The sequence below is a fragment of the Nilaparvata lugens genome, chromosome 5, assembly GCF_014356525.2.
Source record: "Nilaparvata lugens isolate BPH chromosome 5, ASM1435652v1, whole genome shotgun sequence".
In the NCBI taxonomy this organism is placed as follows: Eukaryota; Metazoa; Arthropoda; class Insecta; order Hemiptera; family Delphacidae; genus Nilaparvata; species Nilaparvata lugens.
In genome coordinates this window covers 57,105,316-57,122,303 of record NC_052508.1, presented here as the reverse complement: position 1 = coordinate 57,122,303, position 16,988 = coordinate 57,105,316, and the positions used below count along the sequence as shown (strand labels likewise).

The following is a 16,988-nucleotide window of genomic DNA, read 5'->3' as shown; positions in this document are numbered from 1 at the left end:
AAATTCTCTTGATTGAAGAATCAATAAATATATTGAGTTTAAGAGGTAGGTGGAATTGTGTGTGGGAAGAAATAATGAACAGGAGATTCTTCAACATCGTCAAAATATTCTCTTTATTTAACAATGCAATAGCTCTGAATGAACAAATATTTTCATAGAGAGGATTAATACTGCCGAAATAATTTATTGAAATCAGATTAGTAACAGTTTGTAACAAAATAGATATAATTATATTGAGGTCTACTGAGAAATAACAATCAGGAATTCTATATGGAAGTTATGTCATGTGCTAGATGACTACAGTACAGTTCTCATGCATTGATATCGTGTATCTACACTAAACTTAGAATTTGTAAGTGAAAATATTACTGATAATAATGATGTGAGGATCGAATGAATGATTGTAATGGAAGTAACATTTAACCCAGTTCTATTTTTATGATGATATTGACTCGTTCTAAAATAATATTAGAGGCATCAGCAACTGCATCAGTGCAATGTGTAATCAATGAATCTTTCGCTACGGACATGATGATTCACTCACGATGGTCCACTTGAAACAACTGATCAAGAATATTCCTTTGGTAGTGATACTTTACTAGAATAACAAATCAATAGAGAGATACTGTTCAGGAACTAGTAGATGATTGAATCTCCATTTCATAAACATTCACAGCTAAAATGTGGTCAAGAGGTAGACTTTCCTTGCAGAAAAATATTATGTAAAATTTTTTACTCAACTTACTTTAATCCTTCTTCTTTCCTCAATCAGTTAACTCTAAAATGTTCTTCCAACTCCTTCACTCAATCAATTAACTCTAAAATGTTCATCAATTATGTTTCTCTTATCGAGATTGGAATGCACACATCCAATCGTAACGTTTTTACTGCATTCATGAGTTCTAAACTTGTCAGGACATTCTATTTTAGTGAAAATTTCAACTATCAAACTTTGACCTTTCCTCGCCAAAGAATACTTTGAATGGCAATTGAGTAATTATTGTAAGAGTAAGAACTTGATGGGATTGAGTACTTGCTTCTTGAGTAGATGTTGTACTTGCAAAGTTTTTCAAAAACTTTTATTGAAATCAAAATTCAATAAAAATCCAAATTGTAGTTCCAAAATCCAAATATAATTGTTAGTGTAAACACTCTGATTACTGTTCTTGAACTATGGATGGAATGAGCTTCCAGGACCTTGATTGATTTCAAAGTCGAATTATTCTATAGATTCTGTTTAATATATATAATGTACAGAATATAGAAATGTTTCTGTTTTGGGGATCAACTTCAACATTGTTCCTTTTCACACAAGGGAAAAAGAAACAAATGTCTTGGGCATAATAATGGGTGCATCAGGTCTCGAACACACTTTAGAAACTAATCTTGCTTTATTGATTGTTCTAGAGTTCTGTTGGAGGTTTAATCAAGTCAAATCTTGTTTTTTAAAATTGGAATGTGTTTTTTCAAAGATATCACAATCTGGTAGATGCAATCAAAACCTAACAATGCTCGTTCGATTTCGTAGTACAGTGTAAAATTCGCAAATAACGACTGAGCATGCAGTCGAAATTCCTCATATTTTCAACGCTCGGGGTTAACTATTGTAACTCAATTTAACAGGAGATAATTGAGAATAATCCAGAATATAAAGTCATGCCAATGTGATTGCTCGAATTTCGGAGCACTACGCATGCATTGTATTCGTTAACGCTTGAAATGTGAGCCGGCTGCACAGTCAACTAGAAAATCAAACAGACGTGGGGTGCTTATAATCGGCAACAGACCAACGTTATGTATAGCTATATCAGTGGCATGAGTTTGCGTATCAGTGTAACTTCAAATGGTGCGCTGTGTTGCGAGTTTGCGTGTAAACAAGTGAAGATCGAGCTGATGAAGGGTTGTGAGGGAGAACTACAAGTGAGAAAAAGAGGGAGAATAAAGTTCAGGCAGCAAGCATCGGTGGAGAGTGAGAGAGAGAGTGAGTGGAGAGTAAATAGTGTGAGTAGTGCACAGGTAGTGCTTGAGTGCTGAAGGTGCTGCAGTCTCATTCACTAATTCTTCCGATCAATTTGACTCCCTACAACAGAATACAAAGTGTGTTAGAAAGTTGAAGTGATGATTAATATAGTAGAGTCAACCATGCCTGCAAAAAATACTTGTTAGTTACAACAAAAGTGAGAACAATAGATAGTACAAAAATATCAAAACGATAAAGCTAGAGTATGAAAAGGAATTCAGGGCGTCCTTCTGAAGTAAAGTGACCCCGGCAACATCATACAAGCTTGAGAACAAAACCTCCCGATTCTCTCTCACCTTGAAAATTCACGAATAATAGGGGTATTCACAATGTTGTAGTTAGCTGGCTAAGTCGAGCTATTTACTAAGTCTGTGTTAACTCAATGCTATAGTGGTACGTTAGAAAAAAATTAACAGACGAGATAGCAGATAGCACAGATTTGAGTCCGCTAACTCTAGCTATCTCTTTTAAAAGGCAGCCATATGTTTCTAATCTTAATTTTTCAAACTAAATTCAAGTTACACAAATTATCCGCTGAGATCGCTACTGCAGTTAGCTGATAGCAGATGGTTCTAGATGGGGCGTTCACAATCCAGAGTTGTTGTCAAATATCAATTTAAGTTGCGTACAGATATACGCGCCGCGAACATGAGCAATTCACTTTTATTCAGCTGACTATAACTGTATTTTTACAGAAACGGTAAGATACAGATATAAAAAGCTTGGCATCAGCTGATTAAAAGTGAATTGCTCATGTTCGAGGCGCGTATATCTGTACGCACCTTTAGCTGGCTAAAACAACATTGTGAATACCCCTAGTTTATTCTTATATTATTTATATTCTGAAGCAATAAACTACTTACTGTTACTGGTTAAAGCTATAGTGAGGTCCACGTTATAATGGCAGTGGATAAAGATAGTAGAACAGCTTTGCCGATTGTCTGCCGTAATTAATAATATTTATACATTGCTGAAAACGGATTTGGCAACCTTGCGGAGCTGTAGTACGATAGCACTATCTGCTTTGCCGAATGATAGACAAGGATAGCAACACCAATGTTAATCAAATACTGCCATTATAACGTGTACCTCACTATAGTGTACTTTACATAAAATCTTACCAGTACATACGATCATTTCATTTTCAATCGATCTCGTTTTTAAGATATAATGTCTTCCACCAGAATATCAAAATTTGTGGGGAACATGAGAGAAAATAGGCAGGCAGAATCTCACTAGGGAAAATAATTTGATTTAGCTTGTAGAATACCAGGTCACTCCTTCAGAGATACCTTGAGAATTTTAGAAGTATTATCCATGCCTGTAAAGAATATTATTGTAAAACATAACATAGAAGGTGAAGTACAAATTACTATATATATTATATATATATATATATATATATATATATATATATATATATATATATATATATATATATATATATATAAAAATAGTGTGAATAGAGCAATAAAAATAAGTGGAAAACTGTAAATTGCCGAGCATATCAGATACATTATTTTTAATTGATTTCATTGGAAACCTTGCATGGGAAAAAACCTGCAATGAAACCTCATAGACTCTGAGTGGTTGATTTTATATAATAATAAGTTTCAACCATTTTTCTAAGATTTTATGAACTGAAGAGTTCGAATCATAAAAACTGGTGAAGAGAAAAATTGTAGAAAGAATCTGTACTTGAGAATTTAATTGATTGCAACACAACTAAATACTTTGTAGCTTATCAGATTAGATATAATCACTCGCAAGCTATTTCCAATCTATTCAGCCACTTCTGCAAACTAGTAGACAGAACATTTTTGAAAATTATTCATACTTTACTGCTGAAAATTCCATTTAGCTCTTTCAGGAACTTGACTCGAAAATGTCACTGGTGCAATAGTTTTCTATCCGGTAGTTGGGAGAATAATATCCACTCATATTTATGATTATGATAGAGTTGATATTATTCTTATATAATCATTATTATCAAACAAGCTACAACCATAATGGTTCATTCCAACAAAAGTAGTCTATACGAATTCCACTTAGGTTCAATAAAGAAGAAAATACATATATTATTGGATACATTTCATTTTTTTGATCGAGAGCAAATTATAATTGCCACTATTTCGAACCTAATTCATTCTCAGTTAAAATATTTTAGACATTGACCAGCAACTTTTATTAGCTACATTTTGAATAATGAATAGCATTCTACTGCAATATACCTCACTCCAAGCTCAAAAGACGAAGAGAGAATGATCACTCTATTTTCTGATACCTTTGGATGTTTATCACAGAATAGTACCCAATGTTAATACATAGAATTTATAGTATTTATCCTAAATATAATTGGAAAAAGATTCTTCAGGAACGAAGATCATTAATTTCCCCATATAGAAGACAGCACATAGAAATATTAAAAGGATATAGAATAGTTTTATTATCCAAGGATTGGATAAGTCTTCATGAACCTCTTAAGCACATCCTATTGGTTCGCAAGAAATCTTAAGTCTGTTATACGAGTATGTTTATGTTCAACTTCCTATCACATAGAAGCCTAAAGCTGATACGTGAATAAAAAATACAAAACAATTAGTACCTGTAACACTACTCTCTTAAAGCCTTTGATACTCTTTATATGGAACTAGATACAGGAGTTTCATCCCTGCTTTTCATTCATCCTTAAGTTGATTGTAAATGATAAATAAATCTTTCCTCTATTTCGGTAACACTGTTCTCTTGAATTTCCACATGATATTCAGTGTAGACGAATTGACAGTAAGTGATGTGAAATAGTAATAAATCAATCCCATTGTTGAGAGTTTTGCCTCCATTTTCTCCCAAAGTATTCTTCCGTATCTCAGACTATACTGGAGACACCACCAAATCCAAGATCGGATACAATAGAATATGATTGGAGAACGATTTCCTCACTCTCCTAACAACGTATTTGTTGTGGAAGGAATTGGATTATATTCCTGAAATATTTCTCACTATCCCCAGAAAAAAAGTTTCAGTAACTGGAATAAAGTTACATCGAAATTGGAAAACATTTTCCAGAACTTGTGGATCCTTTTCTACTTTTGAATTCCCTCTATTAATGAATCAAAATGAGTTTCTCCTCTTCTATTATAACTGCATAGTACGAGAAATATAAGAATTATACCAAACTGTGTTTGGTATAAATTGATTTGCATTTGAATAATCTATCAAAATTGTATAATCAGAATATTGAAAAAATTAATCCTTGTAGGATAATAATAATATAAGTATCAGAAACCATCAGAATGTCATATTCCAAACTCCTCTTGAATCGGAGTTCTCAAATTGTAAGCTACAAAAGGATCTAATTTTCGTAAAATGGAATGTACTGTATGATTTTTTCCATGCACATTTGATCAATCCACGATTCAGCAACAGAATGATTATTGAAAAGTTTTAGTACTAGATTCGAGATCATATTCACCAACTGTAAATGACATCACAACCATCCAATAGATTCAGAAAATGTAACTCTTAATAACACTAATAATCTTCTTCTTCTTCTTAATAACACTAATAATAATATAACAATTAATAAAAATATTATAGAATTCAAGTATATCACATTCTCAAGTAGTACCAACAGAAACATCAGACAAATTGGTTTTTGTTTTGTTTGGAGATCGGAATTATTTATTTATTTATTTATTTATAAGGTTAGCAAAAAAATACAAGAATCGGAAAAGAAAAAACAGGCTATTGTCTAAAACTTCTTCAATTTCCTAATTTAGTTTTAAATTGTCCAAATATTATAGGTTATGTCCATTCAAATTTCTACACCAAATCACAATCTAAAATATAAATTAGAATAAAACAAACAATTTTAAATTTGGATGGATTAATAATAAAAGTTACAGTTGGTTAAGTTAAATTACAGTTGCGTTTAACTGAAAAATTAAAAGTTGCATAACAATGATTTCTCTCTGATATCAGTTGTATCATTAAAGAAGCCAAAGATAATTAGATGTAAGCCTTAGATCAGTTTTAATAGGAGGAAGTTAACCCTTGAATAGATTTACAATTCTTACTTAAATCAGACACCCTATTTTAGATTTTAGTTAATGGGAAATGGTTAATATCTTCAAATCATGAAGACATTGGAACCCTTTACTTCATTCTAGTAATGAATAATCTCGCAAATTATTATAAACATCCCATGTATCAACCTCTTCAACCACCCAATAAAATAAGTAGTGACAAAAATATTATTATTATTATTATTAGCGTATGGCAAATACATAAACACACACACACACATAAATTCACAAAAATATTCAGGTCTTTGATCTCTGACAAAACAAAAATAATAGAATTTAAGTCAATAGAATCATGAAGAAAAGATCAGCTATTCTTATTCGATCTTTTCTCTATGATGAAATTTTTAAGTGATTACAATTAAATAGGAACAATTCATGAACTGCTTTTGTATTGAGGAAAAATTCACTCTTGATTGACTGGAACATGGTAACTTGAATCACATTGATATAAGTATAGGAAGGAGTAATATACAACGACAATTTCGTAAATTATTGGAAAAGGGAAGGTTTAAAATGGAAAATATTCAACTAGTAACAGTCCATCATGTTTGAAGTATTTTGAACAGCTATCTAGCCAGCAGGAACAGGTCGGTACCTTAAACCTTCGCAGGAAGCTTCGGATGATTTGCAGACGAGACAGCGACAAGAGAGTGCCTGCTGGAACTGGTAGAGCTCTGTGCCGGGCTCCACATCGGGGTCGCAGTTGGACAGTTTCGCCACCGCGATCTCCCTCGAATCGAACAGGCAGACCGGGTGGAAGCTCCTCTTGTAGGGGAATCGCCAGTCAGATATCTGCGCATAGAACATTGTCGCTAGCAATAATGCTGAAATAAAGTAGGCCTACCACTATACTCTGTACAAATTAACTTCATACTTGGGAGGGACATGCGCAGCAGAGAAGGCATACAGAGGTAGGGATACAACGGCTGCGAAGTTACCGTTCTAACCGGCCAGTATTCCTCTAATTTCTCGTGAGTATTCAAGCGCTCTTGTTAAACTTATGGAGTTTCCTGTCTGGGATCCTTCACTCGACTGACTCTAATCGACAAATTGGCAACTGCGCTTCTACCTATGACTCTATCCTTCACTGTAATTGGCTGATCTCCATCCATTTTTCTGCGCCGCATGTTCTTCCAAGTCAGATGTTAATTTGTACGGAGTATAATGATTAACCAATGGTTAATGTTCAGGCAATGAATAATGATTGGGTGCACTTATCCATTGTTTTCAACATGATTGAATAGAAAAAAAGACTCTATTTTGCCCGGTTTCGCCAAGCTTGTTCAAGACATTCGAACATGGTCAAATCAGGTACCGTTTACTATTTGCAATCACTGGAACATAATAATGATTTACAGATGGAAATAATTGGAAATTGCATTTGTTCAGATGCTAATTAATGAATAATTATTATTAAACGAAAGTACCGATTAAATGCTGTGAATCACACAGAAGACTTCTGCTACCGCAAATATTGACAAAAGGGTGAACAGCGAGATGGAAATTCGATTAAAAGTCTTCGGGCTGATTCACAGCATTCAATTGGTATTTTCGTTTAATAATAATAAATTATAATATGATTTCCTTGGCAATAGTTACTATCAGTACTAACTTGAGTGCACACTTGTAAAGTGTTCCTGGCTGCCCGCATCTTCAAATGTTCCGACCCACCTTGGTGAAACCGGACATTGGAGATAATTATAATAAAACCCTTTGGATACGAGCCCTGAATATAACATTTTAGAATCAAGCTCATATCATAAGGGATATTTTAGGAATGGAACGCATAAGATTGAAAATCGTACATCTCTGCATTTGTAATGATAATAATTATCATATGATAATAATCATTCATCCTCGATCATAATTATTATGATCGAGGATGAATGATTTTGTAGAATATATTTATTGGTACAGTCCGAATCAGTGATATTTGTAATATCACTTCATCATATCGGACAATAATATGTTTTGTCAAATCTCCTCAAATTTTGTGTTTTCCAACTACATTGAATGACTTGTGAAAGCCTTAGTGTGAAATGGAACATGAGCAATTGAACCTCTTAAAACATCTTCAATATCAGTTATTCTTCCACGGTAAGCCCAAACAAACAATCTGAATCAAATTCATCCATGTTCTAAAACAAATAATTAGCATTCGATAAACATAGAATATAAGGACACCATCTAATTCATACGCAATATGCATATAAATCAATGAATTAATGTCTGGAGAATTCTATTCTTTCATGAGCTTATGAAATCTTCATTCAAATAGTGGGAGCTAATTGAACAGAAATTTCAAAAGCAATTGGAAAAATCCTTTACATCAGGATAGTAGGATGGAGAACAACCACTCAATCGAGCTTCATATGTACGGCTCAATGAAATCAATGTTTGCCAAATGTATGCGAGTACCTCTAGTCTGAAGTGATCAAGCAGGAAATGAGTTATTGTTGGTGTTATGAGCTGGTAGACACTAAGTAGACCGTTGCAACAACCACCAACAACGTTAGTAGGTGGCTGGCGAAGCCGAAATTGATCACAAACAAGACTAGCTTCAAGTTTATAGAACTTTCAAAGTCATTTCGAGCAAAGCGACATTGTACACGTGATTGAGGGACCTGCGAGCCGAGAGATCGGTTCAGTTCCAGGCGAATGTGAACCGAGAATCAGGTTATCATATTGACTACAGTCAGGCTTTCGCTTCCATCCGAATAATCTTGGTAAGCAACTCGCTTCCATAGAGGTGATGAAATTGTATCCAATCAAGACTATTCCCGTGAGAAGAAAGGAGCCGTTTCAACAACACTCCTGCGTCAACCATCGATCTGACACTTTCCACTCGTCAGCTGTGTTACGCTTTTCCTCTCCCAAGGAAAACTGAAAACAGACGCACAGGAAAAGGAAAACACACTTGAATTTGTTCAGTATATTACATTGAGATTTACCTGAAACTGTGAACAAGAATATACGAACTGTAGAACAAGAAATACGGTGGTTCAAATAAACAAGATATCATTAAAAATAACATAAATTCTATTGATGCTGACAATTTGAAGTAGATCTTACTGAATGTTACAGTGTCGGTGCATAAAGGACAGATAGTCTCAAGGCTGCTCTAGTCATCAGTAAGAACACACCAACTACTAGTTCATTAAATAACTAATTACTCGTTCATTAAATTAAGCTGGAGAATTTGCTCATGATAATATATTACTCTACTGATTGACTGTGCATAATTTAACTATGTATGTGTAATGAGTACGGAATGTGCCAATTTTTGAAAATGATTCCCAAGAATATCCTTCCCATTTTTAACACTCTTCTTCAAGAGAGAAGGAGTGTGAGTGATAGAGCGAATGATACAGAATACCGAAATCATGACTTATGAGTAACGGACCAATGACTGTAAGCCACGCCTCCAAGCTCCCATTCTCTCTCCTGATTGGTAGATTGTATCACCTACTAGGGTTGTTCTCAATTCTGCCGGTAGGTGTCGCAAGCTACTGGGTTGAACTGTTCACTACATATCATTTCTGAGACTAACTCCCCAGTCAAACTCCTATTCATTAATAACTCGTAATTTCACGTAGAATACCTCTTTCTCCCGGTTAAACGTAAGGTTAGTTACACACACATAGATTTTTTGCCGTCCTTATTGATCCAATAACATTGAACAGAAGATTTCAAACAGATGATGTTTGTCAAGTTCTGTTCAATCTGATTTATAAGGATGGCATAAATCGTACGTTCAAAATACGATGTTATGTAACTGGCTTAAAAGGCTATTTAATTTAACCGTGATCAAACTAGTGAGCTCCCTGGGCTGAAAAACTCGCTTATGAGCTGTTTAAATGATTTTGATATTCACAACTTGTGATTATAATATGATTGAATAGAACTTTTCAGCTTACTCCGTTTAGTATAGAAGTACAAGTTGGAATCGAAATTGAAGACAGACAGCTGAAATCATTCGTCGTCGCATAAAGGACAGGCAGTCTTTGTGATCAAACACCCAAAAATTAGCAGTCTGCTGTATGATAAGACGGTACAATTTTTTCTCTATACCTTCCCAATGTTATCCTGTTATATCTTGAAAAAGTAAGTTGACCATCTAACTTGATCTGTACAATGGTTCAAAGTTTTTGTGTTGGAAATCTCCATGGCAGCATCATGGCTAGATTACATTTGATTTGGTTTGGAAATGGATATACTTTATGAATGTATAATTTGAATATTGTAGAAGAGCTATGCTATATCAATAAATCTAGAAAGATAAAAGGATTGTATGATGTTTGAAATTGTAATCCTCATTAATAAATTATTATTACATTTTTTTAAAGCGTAATGTAAACGTTATACCGATGTTTTCGATTCATTAATGAGAGTGTGACTCCAGTGGAAGAATGAAATTTCTGCAGTGTGAGCACCTTCAGTTATAGAAGGAGGAAATTCTTTTTCCACCTTGCTTTTTGATAATCGTCCATTAATCTTATAAGCTATTCACGCAATATTACAATAACATTGATCATTGTCTTTACTAGTTGTAAGTATAATAACAGACTCCCGGGCATTATAATAGTCTTTAGTTGTATTCTGTACAATTTAACTCCAAGATCAGATGCCTGGTAACATCATTTGATATCAAAGAGGAAGGACATGTATCCATGCTCCACTTAGGCTTGTATAATGGAGTTTACTGTCGTATGGTATGAGTTGGGTAAGCACTCTGATGCATGCCTTCTCCATTCAAAGTGTAGACCAATTATAGTTCCCCTTTGCTCAAGCCTAATTTTAAGAGATGTGATTATTGCCGGTTCATAGAGGGAAGTAACCAAGTCATCAAAAATTTACTACTGCACACTACATTCCCTGTAATCGAATTATTCACCAGGATTCGATGAAGAACTAATGAGTGTGTGCATTTTTAGGGGTCTCACCGAAAGAGGACCTCGAATACTATCCTTGGAATAACATCTCAATACTTATAATTTATAAAACGTTTCCATGATTATGAAGCATGAAAGAATGTTCTTATAAATGGAGCTCTACTTCATTCATGAAAACACACAGCAAAAGATCCGATAGCTCAGATAAATATTGAATCTTGAATGAAAAAGACTAAGAAATTGTCAAAAACCACTGATTTATTGATACTTAGAAAGACCGGTTTCGGTTATTACATCATTGTCAATCTCTGATAAACTGAATTCAATAAATATTGAATCCACCCAAAGGTTATTTGGCGTCTGAATGAAGGATATTCAAATATCAGATATGGATGGAATGATAGCTCAGATAAATATTGAATCCATTCAAAGTTTATTTGGCGTCTAAATGGGAGGATGTTCATGATTCTGATTCGATTTAGATTCGAATTGTATTGTATAATTTAAATTATAGTAAGTTTTATAATGTAATTTTGTTTTTGGCAAATAAATTATTATTATTATTATTATTATTATTATTATTATTATTATTATTATTATTATTATTATTATTTCCAATGAACTAATTTTCCCCAACAGGATGAAGCTAACAGAAGCAGACTCGGAAGCAAAACATATTTCAATTCTTCTTGAAACATGGATGAACAGGAAAATTAGGGAACTCATGAGAACTATATTGTAGCACAATCAAATAATGTCAACAACATTTTTTACTCTTCCGCTATCACTATCCCAGGGATAGGTGTGTGGGAGTTTGGTCGCAGACTGCGTCCTTGAAATTATATTGGGTGGGTACTTAAAAATCAATTTTCTAGGGTCAATTTAATCCTTTCTTAATAATCATGAATCTTCCATATCATAATAAATATTAGGTAACCTAACCTAACCATACCCCGGTTCAATGTCATTATTGATATCATTGAAAAGTTTTGCAGTGTTTTAATGACTACTGGAAAAAATGTTTCGTATAAGCGGGGGGGTATTCCAGTGCTTGGACACCCCTGACTATCCTCTTACTGGAATACTGTAGATTGTGACCTGTATTTTATTATGTTCAGTGCTATTCTTCAACAAGTATCACAATAAGGTAGGTATCGTGGAATAGCACAGGGAAGAAGTAGCAACAGAAATTAATAGAATAAACTATTGAATACTCCTGTTATATGTACTGCATTACATGGCACCATAATATGTCGATTTTTGTAATTTTATTATGGTCCAATTCATTGTAATCATAAGGGTGAACGTTCTTCTAGTATATGATATTTTAGGAGGTCAAGAGTCTATTTTTACATAATAAATGTGGGGTATAATATTCAATACAATAAGGAGGATTTTTTGCAAGACTGTAACTTCTCACAATAATTCTGTACAGGGTAATGGTCCAATTCATTGTTATCATAAGGGTGTTTCTTCTTGTATTATCATGATATTGTTGGAGGTCAAGAATTTATTTTTAAAAAAATAAATAAGATATATAATATTCAATACAATAAGGAGGATTTCTTGCAAGACTGCAATTTCTCACAAATATTCTGTACAGAGTATAAGCTATTAGGTTCCTCATTCAAGGATAATGGAGACATTTTAAAAGCTTGGATCAATGTGCTGCTCAGACGGAGCCTGGTTTCATTCAAGCTATTTTATTAGATTGGGCAGCAACTACTGGAAAAAGAATACAACTTTCCAGCCTGCAAACAAGTATTCGTTTCGTATCACGTGACACACAACACCACTCCACTCTCTCAAATTAGAAAAGTAACCAACAATTACAGGTCTTATCCACTCAAGGGAAGATACAACACTGTCATTTTTCCCAACAAGTTTCCTGGAAACCCAATTTGTCATTAATAATGGTCTACCAATCTGGTCTTGGAAAAGTTATTCCATCAGAACAAATCTGAATCGTTAGAATAGAATAGGAATAGAATAGAATAGGAATAGAATAGAATAGGAATAGAATAGAATAGGAATAGAATAGGAATAGAATAGAATAGACTCAACCTATTTCGGACTATGTGGTACATTACCTAAATTTGGGAGAGGAATGTCACAAGGTTACCTCATTTTTCCACTCCCTATCATTTCGAAAATGTACTTATTGTATAAACAAATAAAGAATAAAGAGAGAATAGGTTTTATTGATCAAAACCTATGGATCATTAATCCATTAATTCAAAACCTATGGATTCATGGATCTCATTAAGTAGTTCAGTTACAAAGGAAAGTGATAGACATCATTTCATCAACCACTTCAATTACTACGGCAACTGAGAATTGGATTTCAATAGAGAGCTAATCAATATTGAACTGGCATGACACCAGCCATGGGATCATGATATATCAAATATTATTCTCCAGTGATGCAGAAAACAAAGAATGGAGGACATTTTCCGGTCAACCACCATAATATTTCAAGTTTTATAGAATATAAACCTTAGGAAGAGGGTTATTATTCAAAGAAGAATAAGTAATAAGTGACCTGAGGATAGGTCATTATGCTGGTCTGGCAAATATCAAGAATGTAATGAAAGTGTTTCTAAAGTCATTTATGTCACTAACAATATACGGTATACTTCTTAAATTCACTCATTCATGAGAGTAGTAACTTAATGAATGTAGCAACACCTATCAGCATGTTAATCTCATTTGAGTTCTACCAAATTGCATATTCTTTAGAATTGATTACAGACTTCAGGGAAATCTGAAGAAACAATCTAAACTACTTGCCTTTGAAGACTCTAAACTAATAGTTCTCCAATCGGGAAATGATATTTTCTTGGAAGAAAACATAATTCAGACCAAATAAGAAATAGGCCCAGTGGAAACTGCTTGCTGTGGAAATCAGCCCCAGAGTTTCCCGGTTATCATCTATTATCGATTAATGATTAGTGTGTGAGAGAAGGAACTATTTTTATGTGCTATTCTTGGTGATATTACGCGTAATCACAAACTTTTATTATATTCTCTCTATTGAGAAATGATCAAATGATTCCATATTTCATCTTACAAGCAAGCAATGTGATACAAATACTATAAGATTATTGATCCTTGCCTATTCCACCCACTCAAGAATAGGCAGGGCTCCTTTATTCTATACGAATATCCTGTTGGCTGTTCGGTACACCTTTTTATTTTTATTTAAATTGGATAATCTTTTTCAATATAATCATTGAGATCATTATAAGAGTGAGAAAAAGTGGCAACTGGAATTTTTAAGTGGTCTAATAAGCGAGTTATGGGTTGTTGAAGTGCTAAACTCCGTTTTCTTTCCAGATCATAAACGGTTTCGAATTTTCCATTGGAGTTTTTTTAATACATTCATTTAATATCATTGGCTTTGTTCTAATAGTATGCGTTTTTTCGCGATTAATGCCAAAATAGACAAGTTATCGAAAATATAAAAAAATGTTACATTTTATTTATGAAAGATATGGGGAATAAAATGTTATAGTTTGGAAAGATACATTTTTGGAATTTTTAAGAGAAGATCTAATAATATAGTCGAAAGCGTTCATGATCTGGAAAGAAAACGGAATCTGGAAAGTTAGCACTTCAACAACCCATAACTCGCTTATTGGACCACTTAAAAATTTCAGTTGACACTTTTTCTGACTCTTATAATGATCTTGACAATTATATTGAAAAAGATTATCCAATTTAAATAATAGAAAAAAGTGTACCGAACAGCCCTCAACCAGGCTTATGGCCAATATTATTATGATAAAGTCAGACAATATTATTATAATGGCCAATACCAGGCGATATTATTATAATAGCCAATACAGCTTTATCAATTTAGTGAATATTGATCGAAGACATAAGATACTCTTGAATAGGATATTCTACAAATTACTATTGGAAATTATTCATTTTTATTGGACAGATTTTCACATCATAAGAATGCAATGATAGAGATTCGTGCAACAACATCTCGTTCAGAGCTACATGACGTCAGTTCTTACCTCATTAGCACGCTTTGTTCTCCAGTTTGCTTGTTTTTACCGTTATCTTCGCCTGAAAAACTCCTCACTTATTCCTTCAGTTTGTTTCTTTAAATCTCTCTTTCTCACGTATAAAGCTTGTATAAAAATACACTAATATTAGCTAATAATATCATCCATGCTCCAACTGAATCATTCATTCTAATGCTCTTATAATGTACATTAGTTAAATTATAAGTTTATTTAGTTATATTCATTTAAATGTATTACAGAGAGGTTGAATCTCCGTAGATCACAATGTGCGTTGTCCATCAATGAAATTCTTAGATCTAAATGAAATGGAAATATTCTCTATTGGATGGATTTTTAGTCCTTTCTATCACGACTCGATTCTATCTTCTATGGAAACCCCTGGATTGTATACAGTCAGAACATCGATTTGACACGGTAGAAAATTAACGAGTGATTTGGATGCAAGGAAATTGGTTTCATAATGCTTGCAATGAATACCGGTAACAGGTTATTTTGAGATCGTGGACGAGGTGGTAGCCTAAGGGAAAATCAATTTTCAGATTATTTCCCCTCACTTCAATAAAATATCATCGGATAGGAGACGTGCCCGAAACTGGCCTCTCTACCAACGGCATTATTTGTGTGTATTTTGATAGGATTTACAGGATTATTATTCTATCAGCCTTGTTATATAAGACGTCTCCTTTATAATGAAGGGGGAATGGCCTTTTGAAGAAATAACACTCATGTACAAAGTGCTACTTCCTGCAAAAGCGCTCCCACTGGACTTCTAACGACAGTCAACCTTATTTGTATTGCAAAGCGTTTCTCGCAAAAAAAAGGATTTTGGAGAATCGTTGCATATACTAGGAGAGGAAACCCCCATTATTTATTTGGGAGTACAGATCAATAATCAATCAAATTCTACAGAGACGTGAAGCTAGTACATGTGACAATGTTTGTATCCTCATTATTAGTTGAAAAATAATGTTGCTAGTCTGACCAGAGAGTATAGTATGTTATAAAATTTTATTCTCTCCAAGTCTAGCTGACTATAGAATTCGGGATTCATAAGCTCCAGTTCTATTAAATTTTTCTCAAAACATATTTGTCAGGAATGATATCCCTTTTTGGAAATTGTATTAATCTATTGAATTGATCAGTATAAAAAATCTTGCCAATAATCATGAACTATTCAAGGAATCCTTCAATATTCTACTTCAAAGTATTAGTTTATTCATTTTTTGCAATGTATAGTTTTAAAAGGGTAATATTATGATCTATTTACGATTCAAAACAGTATTATTCGGCATACATTCAATGTTTATTAGAAAATTGGAATATTGAGGTGTACATTTATTTACAAGTCCGGATTTAGCAATTTGGCACCCCTAGGCATAATAATTTTCTTCCCTCCCCAACTCTAGTTAACGTTCTAGTTCTCCTAGAATCATACATTATTGAATGAAAAACTATATAAGGCCTACCAACTATTATATATATTATTTTATATTAAATTATATATATATTACTACAATATATTATATTATAATCATTGATTAAACACCATATCGCGATTCATCTTCATTATAATTGTGATTTTTTCAAAGGATGAACTGATTTTTACAATTCGACAATAAAATTAATGATCATTGGGAATAATAGTAGTTAAGGTATAAACAGGGGTTGATGGTGAGGATAGGGGATACTCCAAATCATTTATAATGCTTACAGTGAGTGGAACATACAAATCAATTGGAGAACTCATATTTCCCTTTGAACATGATAATATAACACTCGTTCTACCAATAGAGTTCTACTTCCGTCTGTTATCACGGTGGCCAGAGTTTTAACAGATAAAGTTGGAGAGAATGAGTCAGTGGGAATTTGTCACTGTTACGGCTCAATTAATAATGTCACATGGGGATTAGTCCACAATTTTCAATCTGCAAACGAAATGCTCGTACATGAAAAT

The 16,988-nt window shown here is 33.4% G+C and overlaps 1 protein-coding gene across 2 annotated transcripts in view; it reads right to left on the bottom strand.

Annotated features, from left to right (window-relative positions):
- Positions 1 to 1,448: 1,448 nt before the first annotated feature.
- Positions 1,449 to 16,988, bottom strand: part of LOC111063980 (thyrostimulin beta-5 subunit-like) — a 42,754-nt gene continuing 27,214 nt past the window's right edge. For both annotated transcript variants that reach the window (XM_039428854.1, XM_039428853.1), the window contains 2 exons: positions 6,701 to 6,897; positions 1,449 to 2,080 (listed from right to left, as the gene is read on the bottom strand). In XM_039428854.1, coding sequence (XP_039284788.1) covers positions 2,068 to 2,080; positions 6,701 to 6,897 — 210 coding nt within the window. In that variant the 3' untranslated portion in view covers positions 1,449 to 2,067. The remainder of the gene's footprint in view (positions 2,081 to 6,700; positions 6,898 to 16,988) is intronic.